Raw genomic sequence first — 25,760 nt, 5'->3', positions numbered from 1 at the left:
GATATTAACAAAAACCTCCGACCAATCAGAGCGCGCGCCTTCCGCCCGAGCTCCCGTTGTAGCGTTGGCTACTCGGTAGGCGGCTGCGCTTGTACTAAGAAGGTACGAACAAGCAGGTCGGCATGCATCGAAGGAAACCGCGTTACACAGCTTTTTTTTAAAGCAGAATCTTAAATAATAATTGTTTGAAGTGAGAGGACAAGAAATACGCAAATTTCGTTTTCAAATAAGGCATAAACGAAAAGGTAATGTAACAAAACATGTACAACAAGTGATCATAATTCGGTATTGAGGTAAAAATCCGTAGTTTAATCACGGCCAACATAACTAAATTTAAAAAATAATATTAAGTGTATGAATAAATTCTTTCAGACTGGATTTACATAATCAATATAAAGCAACCGAATTTCTATCGTAGTGATATTCGTAAGCTACCAGAAAAATGGCAAAAGGTAATTAACAATAATGGAAATTATTTCGATGATTGAGTTGTTTTCATATTTTTTATATCAAACTGTTATTAAACCCTAAAATCGAACAGAATTTATTTCTACACATAATAATCACTAATAAATTAAATAACACTCACCCCTACGGGCATTCTTTTCCTTCCTTTCCTTCCTTTTCGGAAACCTGTGTCACTAAGTAGGTCACTGTGCCGATCCTGGTCATCGGTGGACGAAAAGATTTATGGTAGGGTAGCGCCCAGTGCTCAGCTGATCGCAGGTATACGACACCACCCGAAGATAAGAGTCGCAACGTCAAGTGCGTCCGGGTTAATGTACCGAATACTCACTTCACTGTACGGCCACTAACACAGATCACTTAATTTACTTTTCTTGGATCGTGTTGTTCCTACGTTATAAAATTGGTGGCCCTGAAAGGGGCCGATTACTGTTAGTTGTGCAGTTGCTCGATGTGACCACCTTCAGCGTTTATGCACGTCTTGCGGCATCATTCACTCCGTTGAGAATAATCTCGACGCCAAACGCCGAATCGGACCCTCGCTGGGGGTTTGAATGTGCGGGTATTCCCGTGCAATCGCTCGCACAGTAGCACTTGCGTCCCCGTTGTACCGGGCGTACACCCAGAACATCGCGTAATATTCTTGAGCGGAGAAATTTCTGGGACGAGATTGCTAGCTGACTGACAGGATTTTTTCCAAGCAACTTCCTCTACCCCCAAGTAATTTCTCTCGTTCCATTATGAGTTATCTCCCATCAGGACAAAAGGCTTTAGGTAAAAAGAAGCCAGCACACTTTAGAAATACACGTGCTTCGCAGAAGTGCAAGGAACGAACCATCCTACACTTTTACAAAAGCTGGCGCTCTGTCCTTTTACTGCCAATGTAACCGTTGCTTCGAGATAGACAGCAGACACCACGTGTTTCGGTTCGAAAGGGCCCGAAGAGAAGAGAAACAGAAAGTCTTCGAGTTGCTATAAAGAAGAAAAGGCATACCATTCCTGTTTCCGTTTTCCAATACTCTGAGTTCACGTCAGCTAAGAGGCGGAACCAGCTAAGACATAAATTACCCAAAACAAATCTTTCTCTACCGTCGACTCGCAGGACAATACGGTAACAAACCGCGACCCTGGCGAAATGCTTTGGCCGACCAGCCTGATTAATTTTTGGGAACTAGCAATTAAAAAGTAATATCCAACATCAATACGCCTCGCGGAGAGATACACGAAGAAAGGAGGTAACTCGTTTACTGCGCGTAGTCCCGCCTGCTTCGTGTTTCCTTCAAATTAAGGACAGATCCCTTATCTGCCGAATATAAGCACGCGCTAGAATTACAAAACAAAAGCACGCGTTGACGTATTCCGTGCGAGAAAAGGTGGGCATGAATTCCGATTGGTTCTAACCTAACCAATCTGCCCTGCATCTCTCCCAAACGGCCACTGTTTTGAAGAGGCCTTCTTCTCAGCCATGTTTCCTCCCCAAGGCCTACCAGTATAAACACGCGCTTGAATTTCAAAACAAAAGCACGCGTCGACGTATTCCGTGCGAGAGAAGGTGGGCTTCGGGGAGGAGATATTGCTGTGAAGAGGGCCTCTTCAAGAAAGTGGCCGCTTCAGAAGGATGCAGGGCAGATTGGTTAGATTAGGACCAATCGGACGCGTGCTTTTGTTTTGAAATTCGAGTGCGTATTTATACTGGTGGGCCTTGTGGAGGAGACATGGCTGTGAAGAAGGCCTCTTCAAAACAGTGGCCGTTTGGGAGGGATGCAGGGTAGATTTATTTAGACTACGACCAATCGGACATCATGCCCACCTTTTCTCGCACGAAATACGTCAACGCGTGCTTTTGTTTTGAAATTCGAGCGCGTCCTTATACTCGAGAGATAAGGGACCTGCCTGTAATTGGAAGGAAGGACGAAGCAGGTGGGACTACGCGCAGTCACCGAGTTACCCTCTTTCTTCCTGTGTCTTTCCGCGAGACGTATTTAAAATTAATCAGGCTGGTCGGCCAAAGCATTTCGCCAGGGTCGCGGTTTATGACCGTATTGTCCTGCGAGTCGGCGGTAGAGAACGATTTGTTTGGGTAATTTATGGCTTAGCTGGTTCCGCCTCGTAGCTGACGTGAGCTCAGGGTATTCGAAAACGGAAACAGGAATGGTATGCCTTTTCTTCTTTATAGCAAGTCGAAGACTTTCTGTTTCTCTTGTCTTCGGGCCCTTTCGAACCGAAACACGTGGTGTCTGCTGTCTATCTCGAAGCAACGGGTACATTGGCAGTAAAAGGACGGAACGCGGACTTATGTGAAAGTGTAGGATGGGTCGTTCGTTGCACATCTGCAAAGAACGTGTGTTTCGAAAATGTGCTGGCTTCTTTTTACCTAAAGCCTCTTGTTCTGGTGGGAGTTAACTCATAATGGAACGAGAGAAACTACTTGGAGGTAGAGGAAGTTGCTTGGAAAAAATCCTGTCAGTCAGCTAGCAATCTCGTCCCAGAAATGTTCTCCGCTGAAGAATGTTACGGCATGTTCTGGGTGTACGCCCGGATCAACGGGGACGCAAGTTCTACTGTGCGAGCGTTTGCACGGGAATACTCGCACATCCAAACCCCCAGCGAGGATACGATTCGGCGTTTGGCGTCAAAATTATTCTCAACGGAGTCAATGATGCTGCAAGGCGTGCATAGACGCTGAGGGTGGTCACATCGAGCAACTGCTCAACTAACAGTAATCGGCCCCATTCGGGGCCACCAATTTTATAACGTAGGAACAACAGGTTCCATGAAAAGTAAATTAAGTGATCAGTGTTAGTGGCCGTGCAGTGAAGTGAATATTCGGTACATTAACCCGGACGCACTTGACGTTGTAATCCTTACCTTCGGGCGGTGTCGTATACCTGCGATCAGCTGAGCACTGGGCGCAACCCTACCATAAATCTTTTCGGCCACCGATGACCAGGATCGGCACAGTGACCTACTTAGTGACACAGGTTTCCGAAAAGGAAGGAAAGGAATGCCCGTAGGGGTGTGTGTTATTTAATTTATTAGTGATTATTAGGTGTAGAAATAAATTCTGTTCGATTTTATGGTTCAATAACAGTTTGATTTAAAAAAAATAAAATGAAAACAACTCAATCATCGAAATAATTTCCATTATTGTTAATTAGCTTTTGCCAATTTTCTGGTAGCTTACGAATATCACTGCGATAGAAATTCGGTTGCTTTATACCGATTATGTAAATCCAGTCTGAAAAAATTTATTCATACACCTAATATTATTTTTTAAATTTAGTTATGTTGGCCGTGATTAAACTATGGATTTTTACTTCAATAACGAATTATGATCACGTATCACACTTTTTTTGTTACATTACCTTTTCGTTTATGCCTTATTTGAGAACGAAATTTGCGTATTTCTTGTCCTCTCACTTCAAACAATTATTATTTAAGATTCCGCTTTAAAATAAAACTGTGTAACGCGATTTCCTTCGGTGCATGCCGACTTGCTTGTTCATACCTTCGTAGTACAAGCGCAGCCGCCTGCCGCGTAGCCAACGCTACAACGGGAGCTCGGGCGGAAGGCGCGCACTCTGATTGGTCGGGGGTTTTGTTAATATCTCGTTAACGAAGCTTCGGACAATATTTTCGCTAAGGAAAAAGTTGTTTCAAATCACCCCCTGAGTCACCCCTTTCAAGGAACTCCGACATTTTTGGGACACTCTGTATAGATATCCTCGCATTGAATATGATAAATCAGACTATCGGTGTCTGTATATAGAATTTTACATTTTTGACCATCCAGGGGGGACCTGTACCCGTGGTGAAATTCGTACAAACAAATTTTTTATATGTCCAGAATGCACATACCTACGTATATCGGTTTGTTTAATTTCACCTCGAGTTTTCGCAATTCAACAGCCATTAAATTTTCCGAAAAAATGCTTCTGCTGTGGAAAAATGCATTCCCGATCATTGCCTCTACACCATATCGCCCATCCCAATATGTTAAAAGTTTCACATCCACATGATTTCGTACATTTTCTACAGTTTTACCGAATACCGCGTTGTTCATCAATTTGTACAAATTTTTCCCAAAGTCGTTTGACGCGTTCCTTCCTACCGTGGTTGCCGAAGTTGAGCAAATTGTCGCCTTCGCTAGGGAGACGAATGGCGCAGTCATTCATCTTCCCGCAATCCACTGCATGCGTTTCCAACTTCTCAGCGGATCCAAAACAGTGCAGGCACCTGTAAAATCAATTTTTTTTATTTAATTTTTTTCATGGGGGATATTTCAACATTTCATAATTTTATATACGTACCGATCACAGATGAATTTCTTTGCCTTCTTCTTACTCAATTTTGTGCTCACAAGCCGGGACAAGTTCTTGATCAATGCAAAGTGTCCCACATCGCCGTGATCTGGCTTCGGTGTGTAGAGTAGGTTGACGTGCCTATCCCTCTTTTGGTTGGTGAGACGCAGCGGAAAGATTGATAGCGCCTTTTCCGTCTCCTTGAAACTGTACACATTTACCGATATGCCATTCTGCCGCTCAACCTTTGCAATTTGCTTCACGGACATTGGAAACTCAATGTCCCCGAGATTTAGCATCAATGAATAATGCGGATATGAACTTTGGCGTGCGGTGTCTCTTTCGGCGGGATGTAGAGCAGCGACCACTGCCCACGTGAAGCCTGTATTATCCTCGGATTGCACACTAATCGTCGTTCTCTTCAGCAATAATTCCCGCGAAAACTTGAAGTGGCATCTCGCGCGCAGCGGATTGTACTTATTCACATTGACTGTCAAATTGAGAATTCGCGACAATGCCCATCCGCTGTCATGTTCCAGGAATTCTTCCAACGATGCCAGGGTGGGCTCGATGACGTATCGCTGGTACCACTCCTATACAGGGTGTCCCACTAAGGAATGGACAGCGCGATATCTCTTAAAGTATTGTCGATAAAAATATAAAAAAAATAGGGAATTGCATGGTTCGAGGGGGCCCATTTATTAGCGCGAACGAATTTTGTTTTCGATTATTATTTTAAAAGATACGATGGTCAAGTTTGGTTTTTCAAATGGAACTATTTTTTTTGAACACCTGAGTTGATAGTGCGTTCCAAGACAAATTCAATAAGCTTTAATGTATACACTTTATTTCCACTGGTTTTTAAGATATTGCGCTTGCAAATTTACTGATTTTCACTGCAAGAAACCCCTCTGGAATGGCAAAAACCGGGGGCGGTCTTACTGGCACCACGGGTGGCACTGCCTGTTGAAATGGATACTTACCTGCCAAAGGTCTACGCCAGAAATGGCAGGCCCAAAGGCTGGACAATTCTTTTCCGTCAGTAATGCTACTTAGGTAGGTACATCTGCGGTATCGAGAAGTGCATCGTTACTTTTATTTCGCACTTGCTTCTACGCTCGGATGGCCGGTTCTTTTGGGAGGGATGCAAGTTGGATTGGTTAGGTTAGGAGGAGTGAAAGTTGCTAGACTAAATTTCAACCATAGGGAGCAGATTGTATCAGAACCAATCCAACTGGCATCCCTCCCAAAAGAACCGGCCATCCGAGCGTAGAAGCAAGTGCGAAATAAAAGTAACGATGCGCTTCTCGATACCGCAGATGTACCTACCTAAGTAGCATTTCTGACGGAAAAGAATTGTCCAGCCTTTGGGCCTGCCATTTCTGGCGTAGACCTTTGGCAGGTAAGTATCCATTTCAACAGGCAGTGCCACCCGTGGCGCCAGTAAGACCGCCCCCGGTTTTTGCCATTCCAGAGGGGTTTCTTGCAGTGAAAATAAGTAATTTTGCAAGCGGAATATCTTAAAAACCAGTGGAAATAAAGTGTATACATTAAAGCTTATTGAATTTGTCTTGGAACGCACTATCAACTCAGGTCTTCAAAAAAAATAGTTCCATTTGAAAAACCGAACTTGACCATCGTATCTTTTAAAATAATAATCGAAAACAAAATTCGTTCGCGCTAATAAATGGGCCCCCTCGAACCATGCAATTCCCTATTTTTTTTATATTTTTATCGACAATACTTTAAGAGATATCGCGCTGTCCATTCCTTAGTGGGACACCCTGTAGATCGGATGTGTCAAAGAGTTCACAGTTGCGGGTGCTGATGCTTTTACTCGCATGTTTTTCACCCGCCATAAATTCACCGTTAAACACAGTATTCACTTTGAGGTTTTGATGTTTCTTCAAAGGGCTTCGCACATGTTCCAGCACAATGGTCTCTGCATCCTGGAGGAAGTTGCGCGGTTCGATGTAAGTTTAATTTAGCACGGCACCGGTTAAAACGCTACTATCGAAAGCAGTGTCTATTTCGCGCCACAAAAGTCCCGTGCACGAATGCCCGGCGCCTTCATGCATGAAACGTTCGCGCAAAGAATATTTCAGTCCTTCAAGCTGCGCGATTCGGGCAACCAATGATTGCTGAACGCCGATCAAAAATCGGGGACGTTTCACTCGGCTGTGTTCTTCCAACGATTCGAGACACTCGTTGCACTGTTCTTCCCATGAAATCAATCATACGGATTGATCCAACAATTGACGTTCTACTTGCGCGAATTATTCCATGATCGTAATGCCTTTGTCTACATGACACGTTGCAACGATTTGTGACTTTGTGCAGTTTAGAGCGCATATTTTATATCCTCACCGCGATTTGCTATCTCTGTCTAACTCTTTATGCGTGTCTCCTTCCTCCAATAGATTGCATGTAAAAAGCCGATCCTTCCCGATATCATCCGAAGCAATTTCTGCTGACACAGCATAATTCTTTCTATGATTCACACGTACGACGAATTAGCGCGCAAAATCATCCGATGCAATTTCTGCTGACACCGCATAATTCTTTCTATGATTCACGCGTACGACTTTCCCAAAAGTATTATATTACGTTCGCATCGCAGAAAATGACGTCATCTCGCGCAACTGTCCCAGGGGGCTCAAATTATGCGTAATCGCGCGATACGCTGCGGTGTTTGAAAAATTTTAGCTTTTGAATAAAATGTGATTGTATTCCTAAGTAGTGATGTCTCTTACCCACCCGCGAATTTAGCATTAAAATAACTGTGATTATACCACTAAGTAATGTTCTCTCTGTCCCGTTCCCGAATACGTGGTTTGTAAATCGTCGATCTTTCCCGAGAAATTATTATGCGTTGACGTTTAGCAACGGCTCATGGTGTGTGCGCGCGCGCGCGTGTGTGTGTGAGGCTCGGTATATGTACCATTCAGGAAAGACTAATGTCGGTGAGTCAGCGTTGGGGGAGTTGGTTACGTCGGAGGTCTTGAGTTCGAGCCCCGTTGCCCGAGATATTCTGTCTTTTCGCATATATTAATATCTTAAATTAATATTTCCCTCCTTACCGACTTCACCCGCGGTTCCTCCTCGATGCACTTCGGTATTGGTTCGATATCAATTTGGTATCGATTTGATATCAGTTATTGCGCTATACCTCACACCGCTCCACCATCTCTATGACGTCATCAACCGCCGCTGTCGTCGCACGCCGCTCGCAAAAAACAAATTTCGAAAATTTTCAAATCCAAATTTGGATTTCAAAGTTAGGGAAAATCCTTATCATGGCCTTGAAACTCAAATTTACGTTAGAAGCCGCCTAGCCCTACTACTAACGAGAATTGGTTAAAATAAGTATGCTTTAAAAGAGTCTCTACGGGGACTGAGTCTTTTCCACGGTCACTACACTCAATGGAAATTCTCGCTCAACGATTATTTAAATAAATAGCTAATGTCCCTCGGACGAATCGACCGCGCACCACGCGACTTGCTAGTCGCCTGTAACGAACGAACACAGGGTAGGCCCAAGCAGTTGGGACTTTGAACAAGGAGCTTCAAATTGCTGAGCACGCATTTCGTACACACGGCCCACCATGTCGTCGCCTCGGACCGTTCCAGCCTCTTAGTGCTTAAATTTTCGAACCTTATCGCATCCGGTGTTCCAAGAACGTCGCGCAGCATTGGAAGAATGTTGTCGACATTCTTGCATGGAAAAATATGCCGTGGCATGACAGGCTTCAGGCTGGATTAAATTATTACAAATAGAGAGCTTTGGTTCACAGATCATTCACAATTGATCGAGGGAAATTCTCATAACACGCGATGGTTGGATCAATTATCAATGTCTTTAAATTATTGCAAGATGAATTTGAAAAAAGTAGCCAGCACGTAACACCTATAATCTCGATAGAAATGGAAGTGCACAATGAAATTCGGGACATTATAAAAAAGTTTCAAAACATGCATTGGCTATCATTAATTGAACATGGTTATGTGCTCGATTTTTCCAATACATCAGAACCACAGGGTGAAGAAGTAGTAGAGGACATTATGCTTACAGAAGTAGCAGAATACAGTTTTGACACTGCAGAATGCATTGTTGATGATGTTGGTGGAATAGTTGATTTAAGTTATAAGAGAAAAGCTGTAACGTTTTGAAAAAAAGGCACGTCGTACGCTTACCAGTGTACAGAAAAATTATCACATGATCTGGGTTAGGTCTTTGTAGCAGCTATGCAGGTGGGAAGCGAATGTAGAGAGAGGTGGAACAAATGCAGATAAATTTACATTTATTACTGAATATGTACTGCAAAAGTTTGAAAAAGCTTGTGACAGAAGATCTATTGTTGATGACATGAATTTAAGATTGTGGGCCTTGGAGGCAAAAAATCAAGTGGACCTACCCCAATTCGTGGCAAGTAAATGGTGGATTTGGTACTTTAGAACTGCGTATAGAATTGTGTTCCGCAAGGTAACAGCATTCAGGAAGCAATTTATGTTTCAAAGATATGGACAACATAAAAAATATTGCAGAATCGATTGTTTCTCGCGTAAAGTCTAACATCCCAGCTGTCGGGGTTGATGAAAGGGTATAGCCGGTTAAGATGGTCAAATGTGCCCTTGAACCGAATTCGACTCACGATGAATCATTCAAAAACTTATTAAAAAAGAAACATTTGTGGCAATTTTCAACTTCGTATCTCCACCGGGAGAGTAATAAAGGGCAAAAATAGGAAATCGGGTTTTTGCCGAATTTCTCCTATACTAGGAGATGAAAAATTTTGAAAAAAAATCAGAGGCATTTCTGTTATCGGGGCACATATTAGAGAATTGTTTCAGATTTTTAAATTGAAAAACCAAGCTGTGAAAAATAAAAAACGCCAAAAAATGCTGAAAAATGCCGATTGTGTATCGAAGCAGTCTTGGCACTATAATTATATTTTTATTGTAAGTACGTATCATTGTCCTGAATTTTTTTTCAGATTTTTCCATTTGGTGCGCCGCAGTTAAAAAATTAAAAACAGATTTTTTCGTCGTTTTTTCCGTGTCAGAGTAACTTATACGTCTAATTGCTTCATGAAATAAGTGTTTTATGCGATATTCAATGTTTAAACGTACAGCAAAACATCATAGGAATTAAAGAAACTGAAAAACCGTATCATTTGAAACTGTTATGCACCTTACATTGTAAAGTATCTACCGTATTTTCTAACGGCGTCGGTGGCGCAGCGGTAGAGTGTCGAGCTGCTATACCGCTGCGAACTTTTTAAACGTAGGTTCGAGCCTCGAACTTCCAAGTCCCTTAGGCTAAGTTTTTTTTTTCGTTCATTACATATATTTCCTAACTTTACGACACAACGATCAATATTTATTTTCAAATATTTTAAGAATATTTGAAAAACATATTAACCTGAAATATACGTAAATATGAGTTTGGAGTTTCCGGAAATGACAGAGAAAGATCTCAAAATTCTGTTTACTGGCTCCTATCAATTGTCTCAAGCAATCTCATATTTAGCAGAATTGATGGATGAAGAGAATAATATTAATCTTCGCTGTGTTAAAGAGAGAAAGAATATTATTAAATTTGAAGTAAGATCACGACATATTAACAGCAAAACCTACAGATGTTATATTGATTATGCACCAAACTCAATAGGCTATTCCGGAATAAAGCGCTATTGTTGTGAATGTGCAAATGGTAACCGCACCGTCGGGTGCTGTTCACACATAGCTGCAATAATTTATTACTTATCGCATGCTCGGTAACTTTAAAAATTTGTAAGACCTGCAGAAATTCTTAGTAAAATATTCACAAGTGAACAAGTGACACCAGTAATTAATGAAGACAGCGATGACGATTGAATACATCAGACACGATTTTTGTTGCCATCCATCCATAATTGTTAAAGGTAAGAGATTTGAAAACCAATTTCACATATTAATATTGTGGGATCAGACAGGAGGGTTTAGGACAGCAAATGAATATACTTCACTCGTTAGGAATAAAAAGTATAATGAAAACGGTTATACTCTCGCGGTTCACATCGCATCGCTTCGCAAGCCAGTCAAAAACAAGCCAGTCGGTCGCCGCCGGGCGCTGCTCTTCTGTTGGCGACCGCGATTCGCCTTTGTCGCGGCTTCCAGACGCGTTTCGAAGACTCGAGAAAATCTCAGGGCCGCCTCGAATCCTCGAGGCACACGCCACACGCCTCGCAACGAGATGTTCCAGCAGCGTCGCCCCGGACGCACGCCGCTCACGCGTACACGCACACGCACACGCACACAACAGTCACACCCCACACTCGGCCGTCCTGAATAAAACACCTGGCCTCAGGTGTCGGTCGCTTCGTCCGCGGGCTCGTCATCTTCGCCTAATGAATCATGGGAGTCACACGCCCACGTTTTCATATGATCGGCCGCAGTAGACGTAGTCATCGGGCCTTCGCCGTCACCCACTTTCTCAACTATGTACCGGTCACCGCGTAATCTTCGAATTATTTTGTAGGGTCCAAGAAACTTATTTGCGAATTTTAGGCCGGGACCCTGCTGCGTACGCTTAATTGCTACCAAGTCATTCTCGCGGTATTTTCTAGCTACTACTCTATTTTTATTATAGTTTTTTCTATTTTCGCGTTGTACTTTTTCGATACATTCTTTAGCTTGAGCTCGAAGTTTATCCCGCTCGTCCTGGAACCCCGAAATCCACTCTTTTTCTAGTAACTCTCTAATTTCGCGATTTTCGCGTAGGCGTGGATAAGTTCCGAACAACAGGCGGAACGGTGTCGTGCCCACGCTCCGCTGCACGGTGGTATTTAAACACATCTGTGCTGTCTCTAGAAAACGGTGCCATTCTTCCCGCTTGGGGTGCGCAAGTTTTGTTAAAAGTGGTATCAGCGTTCGATTCACACGCTCGACTTGTCCGTTGGCGCGCGGAATTCCGGTCGTAATCAGTTTGTGTTCTATATTTTCCCTGGCGCAATACTCCGCGAATTCGTTAGAGGTGAACGCTGTCCCTCTATCCGTAATGAGCCGTCGCGGATTACAAAAAACGACTGACTGTTTGCTCAATATGTCAACTACCTCTTTCGCATTCGTTGTCTTCGTCGCGTACAACCATACAAATTTGGTAAACGCATCGATTACGACAAGTATATGCTTGTACTTTTTTTTTGTTGAAGGAAGGGGTCCGACGTGGTCAACGTGGTATGTGTCTAACGGTACTTCCCCTTTCTCCAATGGATTTAACAGGCCTTCTTGTTTACCACTTTTTCTCTCCGCTAAAATACACACAATACAGTTACGTACTATTTTCTCAATTTTCGATTTCACATTGGGAATATAATACTCCTGCTTCAGTAATTGCCTCGGTTTTTGCTACTGAAAAATGGCCTCTCTCATGCGCGTGACGAACTATTTGTGACTGCATTAGTTTTGGTACCACTAATTTTAATTGGCCATCAATTTCTTTGAATAACAAATCCGATCTCATTGAGTAGGAATCCGCCTTTCCCTGCTTCGCGAGTTCTATAATTTTCGCCACGCCGGTGTCTTCGTGCTGCGCTCTCCGGAACCGCACCGTCAATGCATCGCTACAATTAATCTGCATGCACGCCGGTAAGGGGTTACAGCTCAAAGCATCGACGTGACGCATACCAGTTCCCGACCGGTGTTCAATTTCGTATTCGAAATCCTCGAGAAACAGCGCCCAACGTGCCACCCTAAGGCACAGATCTTTTTTGCGCATTGTAAGCGTAAGGGCTTTACAATCTGTGACTATCCTAAAACGTATGCCCAGTAGGTACACTCTGAATCGCTTTAGCGCGCGTACTGTCGCTAAGATTTCCAGCTCATAACTACTATACTTTTCCTCCGCCGAGGTTGTTTTTCCACTTGCATAATATACGGGGTGAAACGCTTGATCGACGCTGTCTCGTTGCATCAACACTGCTCGATAACCATGCATCGATGCATCGGTGTGCAACTCTGTTTCGGCGCCTATCTTGTACAACCGGAGTACAGGTTCCTTGCTTAAAATCATTTTTAATTGATTAAACGCGGATAATTCCCGTTCTCCGATACGGAATTCGACATTTTCTGTAAGAAGCTCCGTTAACGGTCTGGCAATTATTGAATAGTGCGGTATAAATTTGCGAAAATACCCGGTCAAACCTAGAAAACTTTGTATTTGTTTGACCGTACGCGGCTCTGGAAATTGCATGACAGCTAAAGTTTTACGCTCTGACGGCCGTACACTACCGTCTTCGACGATATGTCCCAAAAACTCAACACGCGTTTGCAAGAATCGGCACTTCTCCCAATTAATTATCAGTCCTGATTGTGCTGCTGTGTCTAATACTAATTTTAACTTCTCTAGTCCAGATTCGCAGTCAGCCGACGGTATGATTAGATCATCAAGGTACGTTAACACAACATTTGAGGCTATTAAGCTCCGGAATACCGTATCAATAAATCTTTGAAAAACGGCCGGTGAATTTGCTAAACCAAATGGAACGCGCAGGAACTCGTATTGACCGTCGGGCACGATAAAAGCAGTGTACTTTCGACTACTTTCACTAACGCCCACATGGAAAAAGCCATTCCGTAAATCTAGAGTACTGAAGATTTTCGCCCCCTGTAATTGGTCCAGTTGATCCTCTATTAATGGTAGCGGAAAACGGTCACGGACAATCTTTTTGTTCATCAACCGGAAGTCGATACACAGCCTTTTCTTTTTACCCTCCTTCTGCACTAACACCACGGGACTAGAATGTTCGGACAAGGAGGGTTGTATGATGCCCTCGTCTAACCAAGTGCGAATTTGTGCATTCACTTCCTCTCTTTCCTGGGGTGCCAATCGTCTCGCACGCTGGTACACCGGCTCCTCATCTTTGACAATTATGTCCATGGACATATTTACTTTACCGGTTTTCGCCGGTACGTAATTTTCAATTGCCTGTTCTATCGCTAGCCGATGACCCGGATCGGCAATATAGGACGTATCTACCTCGGAAATCTCGTCAATAGAAATTTGGAATATTTCCGGAACGTTATCACACAACGCTACTTCGCTTACTTCGCGTCTAGCAATCGAGATATCGCTACCGCTTAATCGTAACTCTACAGTCCGGATAAAATCGGCGCCTATCAGCAATTCGGTACTCGTCAACTGATCCGAGATCACGTGTGCTGTGATTGGGTATGCTTGACCATCGATATCGACACTCATTCTCAGCTCGCCTAACGTTTTATTATTTTCGGAACCGATGCCGCGAAACCGTAGTTCGTTCTGTTCCAAATGCGGAGCGCCTATCCGGACGTATGTCTCCGCACGTATCAAATTCAAATCGCTTCCCGTATCAATTAACGCTACTACCTTTACGCCGCCGAGGGTTACCTCCTTCGAATACTTTTTGCCTCCCGAGTGGGAGACGCCGCAGCTGTCCTTCGTCGTTGGTTTCTTCTGCGGGCAGTTCATCGCGATGTGTCCATATCCTTGGCATCCGAAACATTTAGTGCCCTTGTCCCTCGTTGGGCAGGCCCCCGCCGAATGGTCCCTCAATCCGCAACTGCGACACCACTCCGCGGTGTCGCTCGCTTGCCGCGGACTCTCCCTCGCTCGCTGTTCGCCGTTCTCCTCCTTGGAACCTCGCCTGTCGCCGTTGTCGCTTCTATCGCTGACCACCACGTTGCCCTTTCCCCGCCACCGAATAGTTTCAAATGCCTCGAGGAGGGCCGCGTTGTTATCGAACTGCTGCATGTGAGCTTGGGCCCTCAACACTGGGTCTGGAATTCCGTCGATGACGCAATCCAGTATTTTATCCTCTTTTACCGGTACGTTGTTGGCAAGTATCACTTTTTCGTGGAAATACTCTTTGAATGTTTCACCCTTTTTCCACATTCGCTCTTCAAATGTCTTACGCATCATCGCCTTGCTTGGTCGGTGATAAAACATTCCTCGTAGTTTCAGTAGAAATTCGTCGACAGGCATCTGTATGAAGCTGGACTTTGAATGGAACCACTCAAGGGCCCTCCCTTTCAGTCGCATCCCAACCAAAATTTTGCAGGATTGTGGTGACAACTCGTACGTCGATTGTAACAGTCTTAGCCTGTTCTCCCACTGTTCGAACTGGTTGCCGTTTCTGTCGAAGTAACCCAACAGTTCCGCCATCTCTGAGATCTTCTGCCGTCGGTTCACTGTCTGTCGCTCTTCTTGCAACGACGGGTGTGGTACGGATTGTGACGGTGACGCGGGCTGCGTCGTCACAGTCAATTGTTGCAACTGTCGCATGACCTCGATTTCGCGTCGCGCAACTGACAGCGCGTGCTCGGCCACTTCCTTTTCTCTTCTAAGAAGGGCTATTTCCCTCTGGGTGTCTGTGGCTTCTTGTTGGTTATCCATGGCGATAGCTTCGCCACCGCTAGCAGTAAATTGTGCGTCACTCTCACTAGTTACTATTCGCGTGTCACTCTGGTTGGTAACACCTCGCGTATCACCAGTGGCATCCATTAGCCTCGCCAACAATTCCGTTCGCGACCCACTCGTTTGCAGATTCAACGCCCTTAGTCGTTCTTTTAATTCTACGACTTTCAGTTTCTTCACGCTCATCGGAACCTTCGATCACGGTCGCGCTACGCAGTTTCACAGCTTCACACGCACTCGCAATTACTGTCCAGGTTAGACTCTATCGGATCCCGGACGAGCCCCCAAGAATTGTGGGATCAGACAGGAGGGTTTAGGACAGCAAATGAATATACTTCACTCGTTAGGAATAAAAAGTATAATGAAAACGGTTACACTCTCGCGGTTCACATCGCATCGCTTCGCAAGCCAGTCAAAAACAAGCCAGTCGGTCGCCGCCGGGCGCTGCTCTTCTGTTGGCGACCGCGATTCGCCTTTGTCGCGGCTTCCAGACGCGTTTCGAAGACTCGAGAAAATCTCAGGGCCGCCTCGAATCCTCGAGGCACACGCCACACGCCTCGCAACTAGATGTTCCAGCAGCGTCGCCCCGGACGCACGCCGCTCACGCGTACACGCACACGCACACGCACACGCACACGCACACAACAGTCACACCCCACAATATAATGTAGGAATTGTTAAACAATGCCGTAATTGACAGGACAAACGGCGGCATAACAAGCAGTGTAAACTCATATTTACGTATATTTCAGGTTAATATGTTTTTCAAATATTCTTAAAACATTTGAAAATAAATATTGATCGTTGTGTCGTAAAGTTAGGAAATATATGTAACTAATGAAATAAAACTTAGTCTAAGGGACTTGGAAGTTCGAGGTAGAACAGTAGTAGGGCAATGGGGATTCTAATTCAAATTTGATTTTCAAGGTCATGATCATGACCTTGAAACTCAAATTTGAAAATTTGTTTTTTTGTCGGCGGGCTGGCGGCGGATGACGTCATAGAGATGGCGGAGTGGTGGGGGGTATCATCGAGGAGGAGGAGGAGGAACCGCGGGGTGACGGTGCGCTACTCTGGAGCCTGGTACAGACTGTCGGTAAGGAAGGTGCTACTCTGGAGCGTGGTACAACAGACTGTCGGTAAGGAAGGAAATATTAATTTTATGATATTAATATAAATGAAAAAACTTCTCGGGGCGACGGGGCTCGAGAACCCAAGACCTCCGCGGTACGAGTCAGCCGCCTAACCAACTCCCCCAAACGCCGTCTCTGACATTAGTCTTCTCCGAATGGTACATATAGCGAAACCAACGGAGCGTCACATATGTGACACACACACACACACACACACACACACACAACGTCGGCGTATAATAATTTATTTTTATGAGAAATTTTATCAGAAATTGTTTCGGACGATGTCGGGAAAGATCGGCGTTTCTCGACACCGCGTCTTCGAGGGAAAGAGACGGAGCATTACTTTAAAGTTAAAATTCTAGGAGGGAAAGAGACACCACTACATAGGGGATAGAATCGCATGCATTCTAAAGCTAACAGTATTTCAAAGCGTTCCGATTTAACGTCGCTGCGTATCGCGCGATCTCGCGTAATTCGACTCCTCTGGAGCAGCCGTGCAGGGTGATGTCACTTGGCGGCGCGAAGAATGAAATGTAACACAGAAACGCGGAATCTTAAAATTAGATGGCGGGGAGGATGATGGGTGAATGCAATGGAGAAATAATATAGGTTTAAGATATATATTGTTACAAATCATAAAAGAATATAATTTAACATTTTTTACTACGAGCATCATGCACAATATGATTGATTGCACATGCTAACAATTCACAATCAATCAATGAATGCTGTTCGAAGTGTTCGCTTTCAGAAATTAATTTTACATAATCTGTTGGCGCGGTAGCGCTACGTAGAACGTCTACGAAAGTGGCATGTTTACTGCTTACAGAGTACATATTTTCAGTTAGCCACGTATACATATGTTCAATGCAATGATTGTACGCGAATAATTTACACATCGTGGCTTCAGTCATATATATGACAACGCGATTATCGGTGATTTTAATAAGTTGATCATCATGCATACGCGTGAACTCTAGTCGTAAATGATCAATTATAATGTGAGTTTGGGGCGATGTTGCGTTGCTGCGTAATCGTTGGAGTATGTCCACCTCGTTTTGTAGCAGGAGCTTCCACGTAGACATTGAAAAGCTTAACTCGCTGCCTTTATTGTCGGCTATGGAGATCTCAACGTGACACAAATCCATACCAATGCGAATTCCTATAGTTAGACGATTATAAGCTGTTGCAGTCAGTGGATAATCACGCCCCGATTTCTGCTGACGCAGAGAAATAATAATTATTGAAACGGCGAATCTTAAAAATTAGGCCGTGGGAGGAGGAACACGGGTAAATAAAATTGAGAAATAATATATGTTTAAGAAATATATATATTGTTACAAATAATAATATGAAAGAATACTATGAAGGAATAATATAGAATATAAAAAATATAATTAAAATTTATTTGGCTTAATTATCCCACTCGATCACATCATCAGCAAATAGATTAGTTAATGGTAAATCCATAGGAACTTGCACAGGGTCAGTTTGAACTGCAACAACACTAGCCCGAAGCCCCGATACTTTATTCCTATACGTATCAAAATCAATATTTTCCGCTTTGACGTTTCGCCAAACCACACTCTTTGGATGATACTCATGATTATTCCGAGATATAGTTATTTGTACATTATCATCATCATCGAAATCGCGTAAAAACGTTTGTTGTTCATATCGATGCATCCAATATTCCTCATCATCCTCGAAGTAGTTGTGTATTGGATTATCGCATTTTTTAAAAACTTTTAAAAAAATGTCGCCATCCTGATTAGCTTCCGCCTCATAAAGTTCTGCACATCGAATTTCTTCGGTTTGAACCGCAACATTTCGACAGGCCACATACATTTTCGGGCTGGATGAATGGATAACTGCCGCAGCAGCGGTGATCGTAGCGGTAGCCGGACGTTTCAAATTCATGGGCAATGACATAATCTGAAACCGAGTTTTCTTATAATTCTCAAAGTTACTAACACAACGATTCACTAAAATATGATAATGGAAACTTACGGTATTAATCGATTGCATTTCCATGCGTTGAACGATTGATAATATCCTTCAAAAGCAATCTTCTTCAAAGCAATTTCACGTAACACAAAAAATGCAAAAAGTGTTTCAAAGAACTGTCAAAGAGACTGCACGTTGACCACGATTTGAAGACAACTGGTCTCGCTGCATCTCCAAGCTGCCACATGTGGGCCCATGCCTAAAGTTGCATAGCTTTGCAAAGTAGGATGCCTTTGTTCTTCGCCATCTTCATCACAGGCCACCTGCATTTTCGCTGACCATCCTCACCTTCTATACATATTCGAATTATTCACTGAACATCCTCAGAGTGCACTTATCATATCCTTCGAATTCTTCTCCCTTCTTCTTTGGACACATCATTCGATTAGGTCACACCACTTTTGATCGCGTATCGAACGTGTATTGGACGTCTATTGAACCACTTTCAACGCCTAACGTACCACTTTCAACGTCTATCGTACCACTTTCAACGTCATTCGTACCACTCTAAACGTGTATCAAACGTGTATTGGACCACTTTCAACGTCTATCGTACCACTCTGAACATGTATCGAACGGCTTTGAATGGATATCCAACGGGTTTTGAACGGTTTTGAACGGCTTTCAACGTGAATCGAACGGGTACTGAACGGCTTTCAACATGTGCCGAACGGGTATCAAACGGGTCCTGAACGGGTATTGAACGGTTTTGAACGGCTTTCAACGTGTACCGAACGGGTATCGAACGGGTATTGAACTGGTATCGAACGGGTTTTGAACGGCTTTCAACGTGAATCGAACGGGTACTGAACGGTTTTCAACGTGAATCGAACGGACGTCTATCAAACGTGTATTGGACCCCTTTCAACGTCTATCGTACCACTTTCAACGCCTAACGTACCACTCTGAATGTCTATCAAACGTCTATTGTACCACTTTCAACATCTATCGTACCACTTTCAACGCCTAACGTACCACTCTGAACGTCTATCAAACGTCTATCGTACCGCTTTCAACGCCTAACGTACCACTCTGAACATCTATCAAACGTCTATCATACGTGTATGGTTACCGCTTTGATCATGAATCGTACTACTTCTACATAATAATTACAACTATCTTCTTAATCTAGCGTGCATGCAGGAGGTTGGTGGTTGAGGAGGGTGAAGCAAAACAGTTATGCATTAAAAATTTATTATATTTTATTTGTGTATTTCCCTCTGGCGTTTAGACCACCAGTTGAATATTTTTAAATACATTTTGTATGGCACAGTGCTTTGCGTGTCAGCCTCATCGCAGAGTATTAACTACATTTAGCTTATTTAGGGATTTGATATCCTCGTAGTCAATGTCCAGCGTCTCGATGATCACGTCCACTCTCGTATTTTCATCGAGGAAATCCACGAGCCACTCGCAGCAATTCCTATTTCAATTGCTCTGCAAATTATGCCATACTATACTATTCTTTGTTATATTATATTAAACTACTTTGATTTATATTTTATTTATTTACATTCTACTTAACCTTAAGAAGGTGACAGGTTCTCAAAACAGTTGACAAACATCATTTGCAATTTAAATTTACGGAACTTAAGAATTCTAATGAAAATAATAAAAATCGTTTTTTTCTATTTCTTGGAATATCATCAAATATTTTACATTAGTTTCCACTTTGCTTACATCTTAAAATTTCAGTACTTGTCGTATGGCAAAGAAAGTATTCCTTTTATATAAAATGCAGTTAAAAATACGGTGTATTATTTACATAACAAGTTTCTTGTTTATAAATTATACTTTACACGTCGTCGCAACATTTAAAAGCAACGGAGATTTACTTTCTGAACTTATTTGTAAAGTGCTCCCTGCATTTTATCACAGACATGATTGTGAAATTAATTCATCGTGCACGCGTTGTCGTAGAGTTTACGGCGTAGACACAAAATAATACCAATAATCATCATGTATTTAAGTCTCTTTGAATTTCTACGAACGTTTTACCTTTCGTCTCTGGCGTAATGCGAAACACAATTAGTGTGCAAGCTGCAACGACTACAGAGTACGCTAAAAATGGTAGTGAGTGACCATAGTTCAAATTTATAGCTACCCATATGTAAAGTTTGGTCGCTATAGTACCTAACACCCCACCAATTACACCTACGAGACACGTGCCCATCGCTTTGACCTCGGTAGCAGAGATTTCTGACATTAGGATGATCTGTAAAGAGACCAATCCGCAATTGAAAGTGAAAATCAATATTATGGAAGCTAGAAGTAGTGCCCAAGTGTACATCTGTACGTTCAAATTCAAGTATTCCTCCGCGTAAAAGAAAACACCAATCATGAGATCACAAATAGCTGCTGTAATACCCGACTCGAGAATAAATGGCTTACGGCCAAGTTTGTCGACCAAAAATGTAGTTAGAAAGGAGGAGACCACTTGCGTTACACCGATAACAATATTCATCGAATAGTCAGACATCAAATTGCTGGTTGATTTGAAGATGAGCTGACCGTATATGAGAATTGTAAAGAAACCACCGAAATTGTGCATCACGGTAAACAGCAGTATAATAATGAGGGCACGTAAATTTCCACGCGATGCAAACATGTCCTTCAGAGTTCCACTCTTTACCACGTCTTTCTCTGTTTTCGATAGGGAGTCAACCATCGTTTGCAATTCTTCAGAAACGTCGGCTTTCCCTCTTAGTTTTTCCAAAACGTCTTCCGCTTCGTCCACTCTATTTCTCATTATCAGGAAGTACGGTGACTCGGGCATAAAACAACAGGCGATTGCGAAAGCAATGTTGACGACCAAGAAAATTCCAGCCATCAGAGATAACGAGAGATGCGGGGCAACTATGAACGTCACAAGAATGCCGGTATTGTATATAATGCCTACCAAAGATGATGCAGCACCACGTGTCGCTGGTGACGATATCTCGCCTATGTACATTGGGAGAAAGCAAATAAATATTCCTAATGCTAGCCCTGCCAGAAGTCTTGCCGCGTACAATTCCTATAAAAAAAAAACAAGCGTATGAATTAGCGATTGTAGCTGATAAGGAAATTTGGATAAATGAAAGTAATTTATCGAATTGAAATTTAGTTAAAAATTTATATGGTAACTGTAAAAGTAAACTACTATTTGTAAAATACATTTTTTAGTCTATGGTAAACAAAACATATGGGTCATTCCACGCCAAATTGACCACTTTTTTCCCTTGATATCTGGAAATTTGTTTTAAACGGAATATGATGTAGTCCTCGTTAAGTTATGGGGGATTTAAGTCATTGTTTTGCCGATTTCGAATTTGTTTAAAAATTACAAGGTTTTGAATTTTTCGATTTTTGATTTTGAAGATGACATGATTGTTTTCAGCACAAATCTGATGAAGATTACTGTTTTCAACATGCAACAGTTTCGACCGCTTTCTTACTTGCTACCCTTAACGCCGTCATTCGAAATGATCATATTATCCTCTCCTGTTGAAAGGAGCCCACAACTGACTACGACGTTGAATATGAGCGGTAACACCTAAATGATGCAGTACCACGCCATGTAGCCTTATTTTATAGAGAACACTTCAGCGAATATGGTAGTATTTTAGGGGTATTTTAAAAATCGTGTCGACGAGCCGAAATTTGCAAAATAAAACTTTGTTTATAATTCTCATTATTGTGAAAATGATTTTTCAACCTGAAAAAATTATTCAAGAAGGTCGATTCTTCTCGATTAAAATAAAAAGGAATCGAGTAAATACGATAAATAGTTCCCCAGATAAAAAATCATCTGTAGGGTGACCTGTCCAGTGAATGAACGTTGTTCATGTAATACGAAAAATTAACGCCTATTTTTCTTTTTATTTTCTTTTTACTCATAACTTATACGGCGTTAATTCCGTTTATTCAATATTTGTCCTCACTGTCGTTCATTCATTGGCAAAAGTGTACATTTCTTACGTTACCATTGAATGAACAGCTTACCCGGTCTTTTTTTCTTTTGACACTTTCGCCGCGAGTGTGGAGATTAGGTTAACCCACCCTAAAAACCAAATTTCAACTACAGTAAATCCTCGTTACCAGCCCTACGAACGGGGCTGGCGGCGGGCTGCTAACGCGTTGTGGACATTATTCCGCGCGACCAATGGCGCGATTGAGAAAACCCAATGAGCGAGCGAGAGGAAACGAAAGAGTCGACGGCATCTTCGTATCGACTCTTTGTCTAATCCTTTGCCAGACTTTTAATGAAAGTTATAACTATCAAATATTGTCTGACTTTAAGTAATAAAACAGCTCGCTTATAACAATAACATTCAGAGGATTAAATAACGACTTTTGAATACTAATTTTAAAAGACATGCAGCTTAAGTGTTAATTCCCTGGGCAGGTCACCCTACAACTCATTTTCATGAAAATGGACAAAAATCGTGAAATCAAATTAAACCACCCATAATTTCCCAAGGACTACATCATATTCCATTTGGAACAAAGTCTCAGCCATCGACGGAAAAAAATGATCGATTAGGGGTGGAATAACCCATACAGAATAAAATGACTACAGGGACACTCCAAACCAAATTAATCTCATGAATTTTGATGAAATTTAAACATGGTATTAGTGCGCGTTAAAAAGGAGTATACATTTGTTTTACAATATTACACCCAAGTTATGCAATGTGTGCCTATTCGTGCGAAAACATTCTGTATAAATATATTTGTATCTCGAGCCCCATTCATTTTAACACTTAGAATTAGGTAGGTTGTTGACAAGAATGAACAATTGCTGTGCCCTGATCAAAGGGTACTATGTAAACGGCTATGAAATCTGTCTATTTCATTAGTAGACTATTTCATTAAGATACTCAACCGCCCGTAATAACGGCTCATATACAGTAGCGGACAAAACAGTTACCACTTTTCCGATCCACTCTACTTCTATTACTTATTAACATCAACCCAAAACTGCAGCATGTGTCCTATGTAGGTATATATTCTGGTAGAGAATTGAAAGCTGTATAAAACCCAGCTAGCGGGGAATTTATTTAATTAACAAACAAAACAATACATAACATTAAACAAGACTATACACTTTTAAAGCCCCCACAAAATATTAGCGTCGAATCGAGGGATCGTAACACGAAGGCCTACATCCCCATTGGTTGTAAGAATATAAGACTGATTTATTCCGTAGATGTAAACTTATATACAAAAGATGACGCGTATGCTCAGACGGTGCTCCTCGAGAAATTTTCTGGTCCTCCGAGGGGAGCGCGGGGGAGCGCGGCGGAGAGAAACGTTGGCGCGGGGCCTGCGGGGAGAGGAAGATCGGGTGCGCGCGCACGAGCCGCGGAGTGGGGGAAGCCGTAATCGTGGAGGGGATCAGTCCGGGCCGACCCGCCGCGGAGGCCCCGCGCCCACGTTTCTCTCCGCGGCGCTCCCCGCGCTCCCCTCGGAGGACCAGAAAATTTCTCGAGGAGCACCGTCTGAGCATACGCGTCATCTTTTGTATATAAGTTTACATCTACGGAATAAATCAGTCTTATATTCTTACAACCAATGGGGATGTAGGCCTTCGTGTTACGATCCCTCGATTCGACGCTAATATTTTGTGGGGGCTTTAAAAGTGTATAGTCTTGTTTAATGTTATGTATTGTTTTGTTTGTTAATTAAATAAATTCCCCGCTAGCTGGGTTTTATACAGCTTTCAATTCTCTACCAGAATATATACCTACATAGGACACATGCTGCAGTTTTGGGTTGATGTTAATAAGTAATAGAAGTAGAGTGGATCGGAAAAGTGGTAACTGTTTTGTCCGCTACTGTATATGAGCCGTTATTACGGGCGGTTGAGTATCTTAATGAAATAGTCTACTAATGAAATAGACAGATTTCATAGCCATTTACATAGTACCCTTTGATCAGGGCACAGCAATTGTTCATTCTTGTCAACAACCTACCTAATTCTAAGTGTTAAAATGAATGGGGCTCGAGATACAAATATATTTATACAGAATGTTTTCGCACGAATAGGCACACATTGCATAACTTGGGTGTAATATTGTAAAACAAATGTATACTCCTTTTTAACGCGCACTAATACCATGTTTAAATTTCATCAAAATTCATGAGATTAATTTGGTTTGGAGTGTCTCTGTAGTCATTTTATTCTGTATGGGTTATTCCACCCCTAATCGATCATTTTTTTCCGTCGATGGCTGAGACTTTGTTCCAAATGGAATATGATGTAGTCCTTGGGAAATTATGGGTGGTTTAATTTGATTTCACGATTTTTGTCCATTTTCATGAAAATGAGTTGTAGGGTGACCTGCCCAGGGAATTAACACTTAAGCTGCATGTCTTTTAAAATTAGTATTCAAAAGTCGTTATTTAATCCTCTGAATGTTATTGTTATAAGCGAGCTGTTTTATTACTTAAAGTCAGACAATATTTGATAGTTATAACTTTCATTAAAAGTCTGGCAAAGGATTAGACAAAGAGTCGATACGAAGATGCCGTCGACTCTTTCGTTTCCTCTCGCTCGCTCATTGGGTTTTCTCAATCGCGCCATTGGTCGCGCGGAATAATGTCCACAACGCGTTAGCAGCCCGCCGCCAGCCCCGTTCGTAGGGCTGGTAACGAGGATTTACTGTAGTTGAAATTTGGTTTTTAGGGTGGGTTAACCTAATCTCCACACTCGCGGCGAAAGTGTCAAAAGAAAAAAAGACCGGGTAAGCTGTTCATTCAATGGTAACGTAAGAAATGTACACTTTTGCCAATGAATGAACGGCAGTGAGGACAAATATTGAATAAACGGAATTAACGCCGTATAAGTTATGAGTAAAAAGAAAATAAAAAGAAAAATAGGCGTTAATTTTTCGTATTACATGAACAACGTTCATTCACTGGACAGGTCACCCTACAGATGATTTTTTATCTGGGGAACTATTTATCGTATTTACTCGATTCCTTTTTATTTTAATCGAGAAGAATCGACCTTCTTGAATAATTTTTTTCAGGTTGAAAAATCATTTTCACAATAATGAGAATTATAAACAAAGTTTTATTTTGCAAATTTCGGCTCGTCGACACGATTTTTAAAATACCCCTAAAATACTACCATATTCGATGAAGTGTTCTCTATAAAATAAGGCTACATGGCGTGGTACTGCATCATTTAGGTGTTACCGCTCATATTCAACGTCGTAGTCAGTTGTGGGCTCCTTTCAACAGGAGAGGATAATATGATCATTTCGAATGACGGCGTTAAGGGTAGCAAGTAAGAAAGCGGTCGAAACTGTTGCATGTTGAAAACAGTAATCTTCATCAGATTTGTGCTGAAAACAATCATGTCATCTTCAAAATCAAAAATCGAAAAATTCAAAACCTTGTAATTTTTAAACAAATTCGAAATCGGCA

At 42.3% G+C, this 25,760-nt stretch overlaps 2 protein-coding genes across 2 annotated transcripts in view; one reads left to right on the top strand and one right to left on the bottom strand.

Annotated features, from left to right (window-relative positions):
* Nucleotides 1–25,760, top strand: part of LOC143377223 (mitochondrial inner membrane protease ATP23 homolog) — a 200,707-nt gene that overhangs the window by 144,117 nt on the left and 30,830 nt on the right. The gene's annotated exons all lie outside the window — the stretch shown is intronic.
* On the bottom strand, nt 4,293–8,507 carry LOC143376874 (uncharacterized). Its single transcript, XM_076827630.1, has 3 exons — nt 8,292–8,507; nt 4,776–5,359; nt 4,293–4,701 (listed from the first exon to the last, which is right to left on the bottom strand). Exons 1-3 carry the CDS (start codon nt 8,505–8,507, stop codon nt 4,506–4,508), a joined length of 996 nt encoding a protein of 331 aa, XP_076683745.1. The 3' UTR covers nt 4,293–4,505.

This window comes from Andrena cerasifolii, chromosome 15, assembly GCF_050908995.1.
Source record: "Andrena cerasifolii isolate SP2316 chromosome 15, iyAndCera1_principal, whole genome shotgun sequence".
Taxonomy (NCBI): Eukaryota; Metazoa; Arthropoda; class Insecta; order Hymenoptera; family Andrenidae; genus Andrena; species Andrena cerasifolii.
The sequence above is the reverse complement of the archived record's forward strand: the minus strand, read 5'-3'. Positions and strand labels throughout refer to the sequence as shown.

Coding starts and splice junctions, on each gene's coding strand:
- LOC143376874 (XM_076827630.1), bottom strand. CDS start 8,507: ATGCCACGGCATATTTTTCCATGCAAGAATGTCGACAACATTCTTCCA. Junction 5,360..8,291: donor ACTGCTTGGGCCTACCCTGT/GTTCGTTCGTTA, acceptor CACCCTGTATAG/GAGTGGTACCAGCGATACGT. Junction 4,702..4,775: donor AAGAAATTCATCTGTGATCG/GTACGTATATAA, acceptor TTGATTTTACAG/GTGCCTGCACTGTTTTGGAT.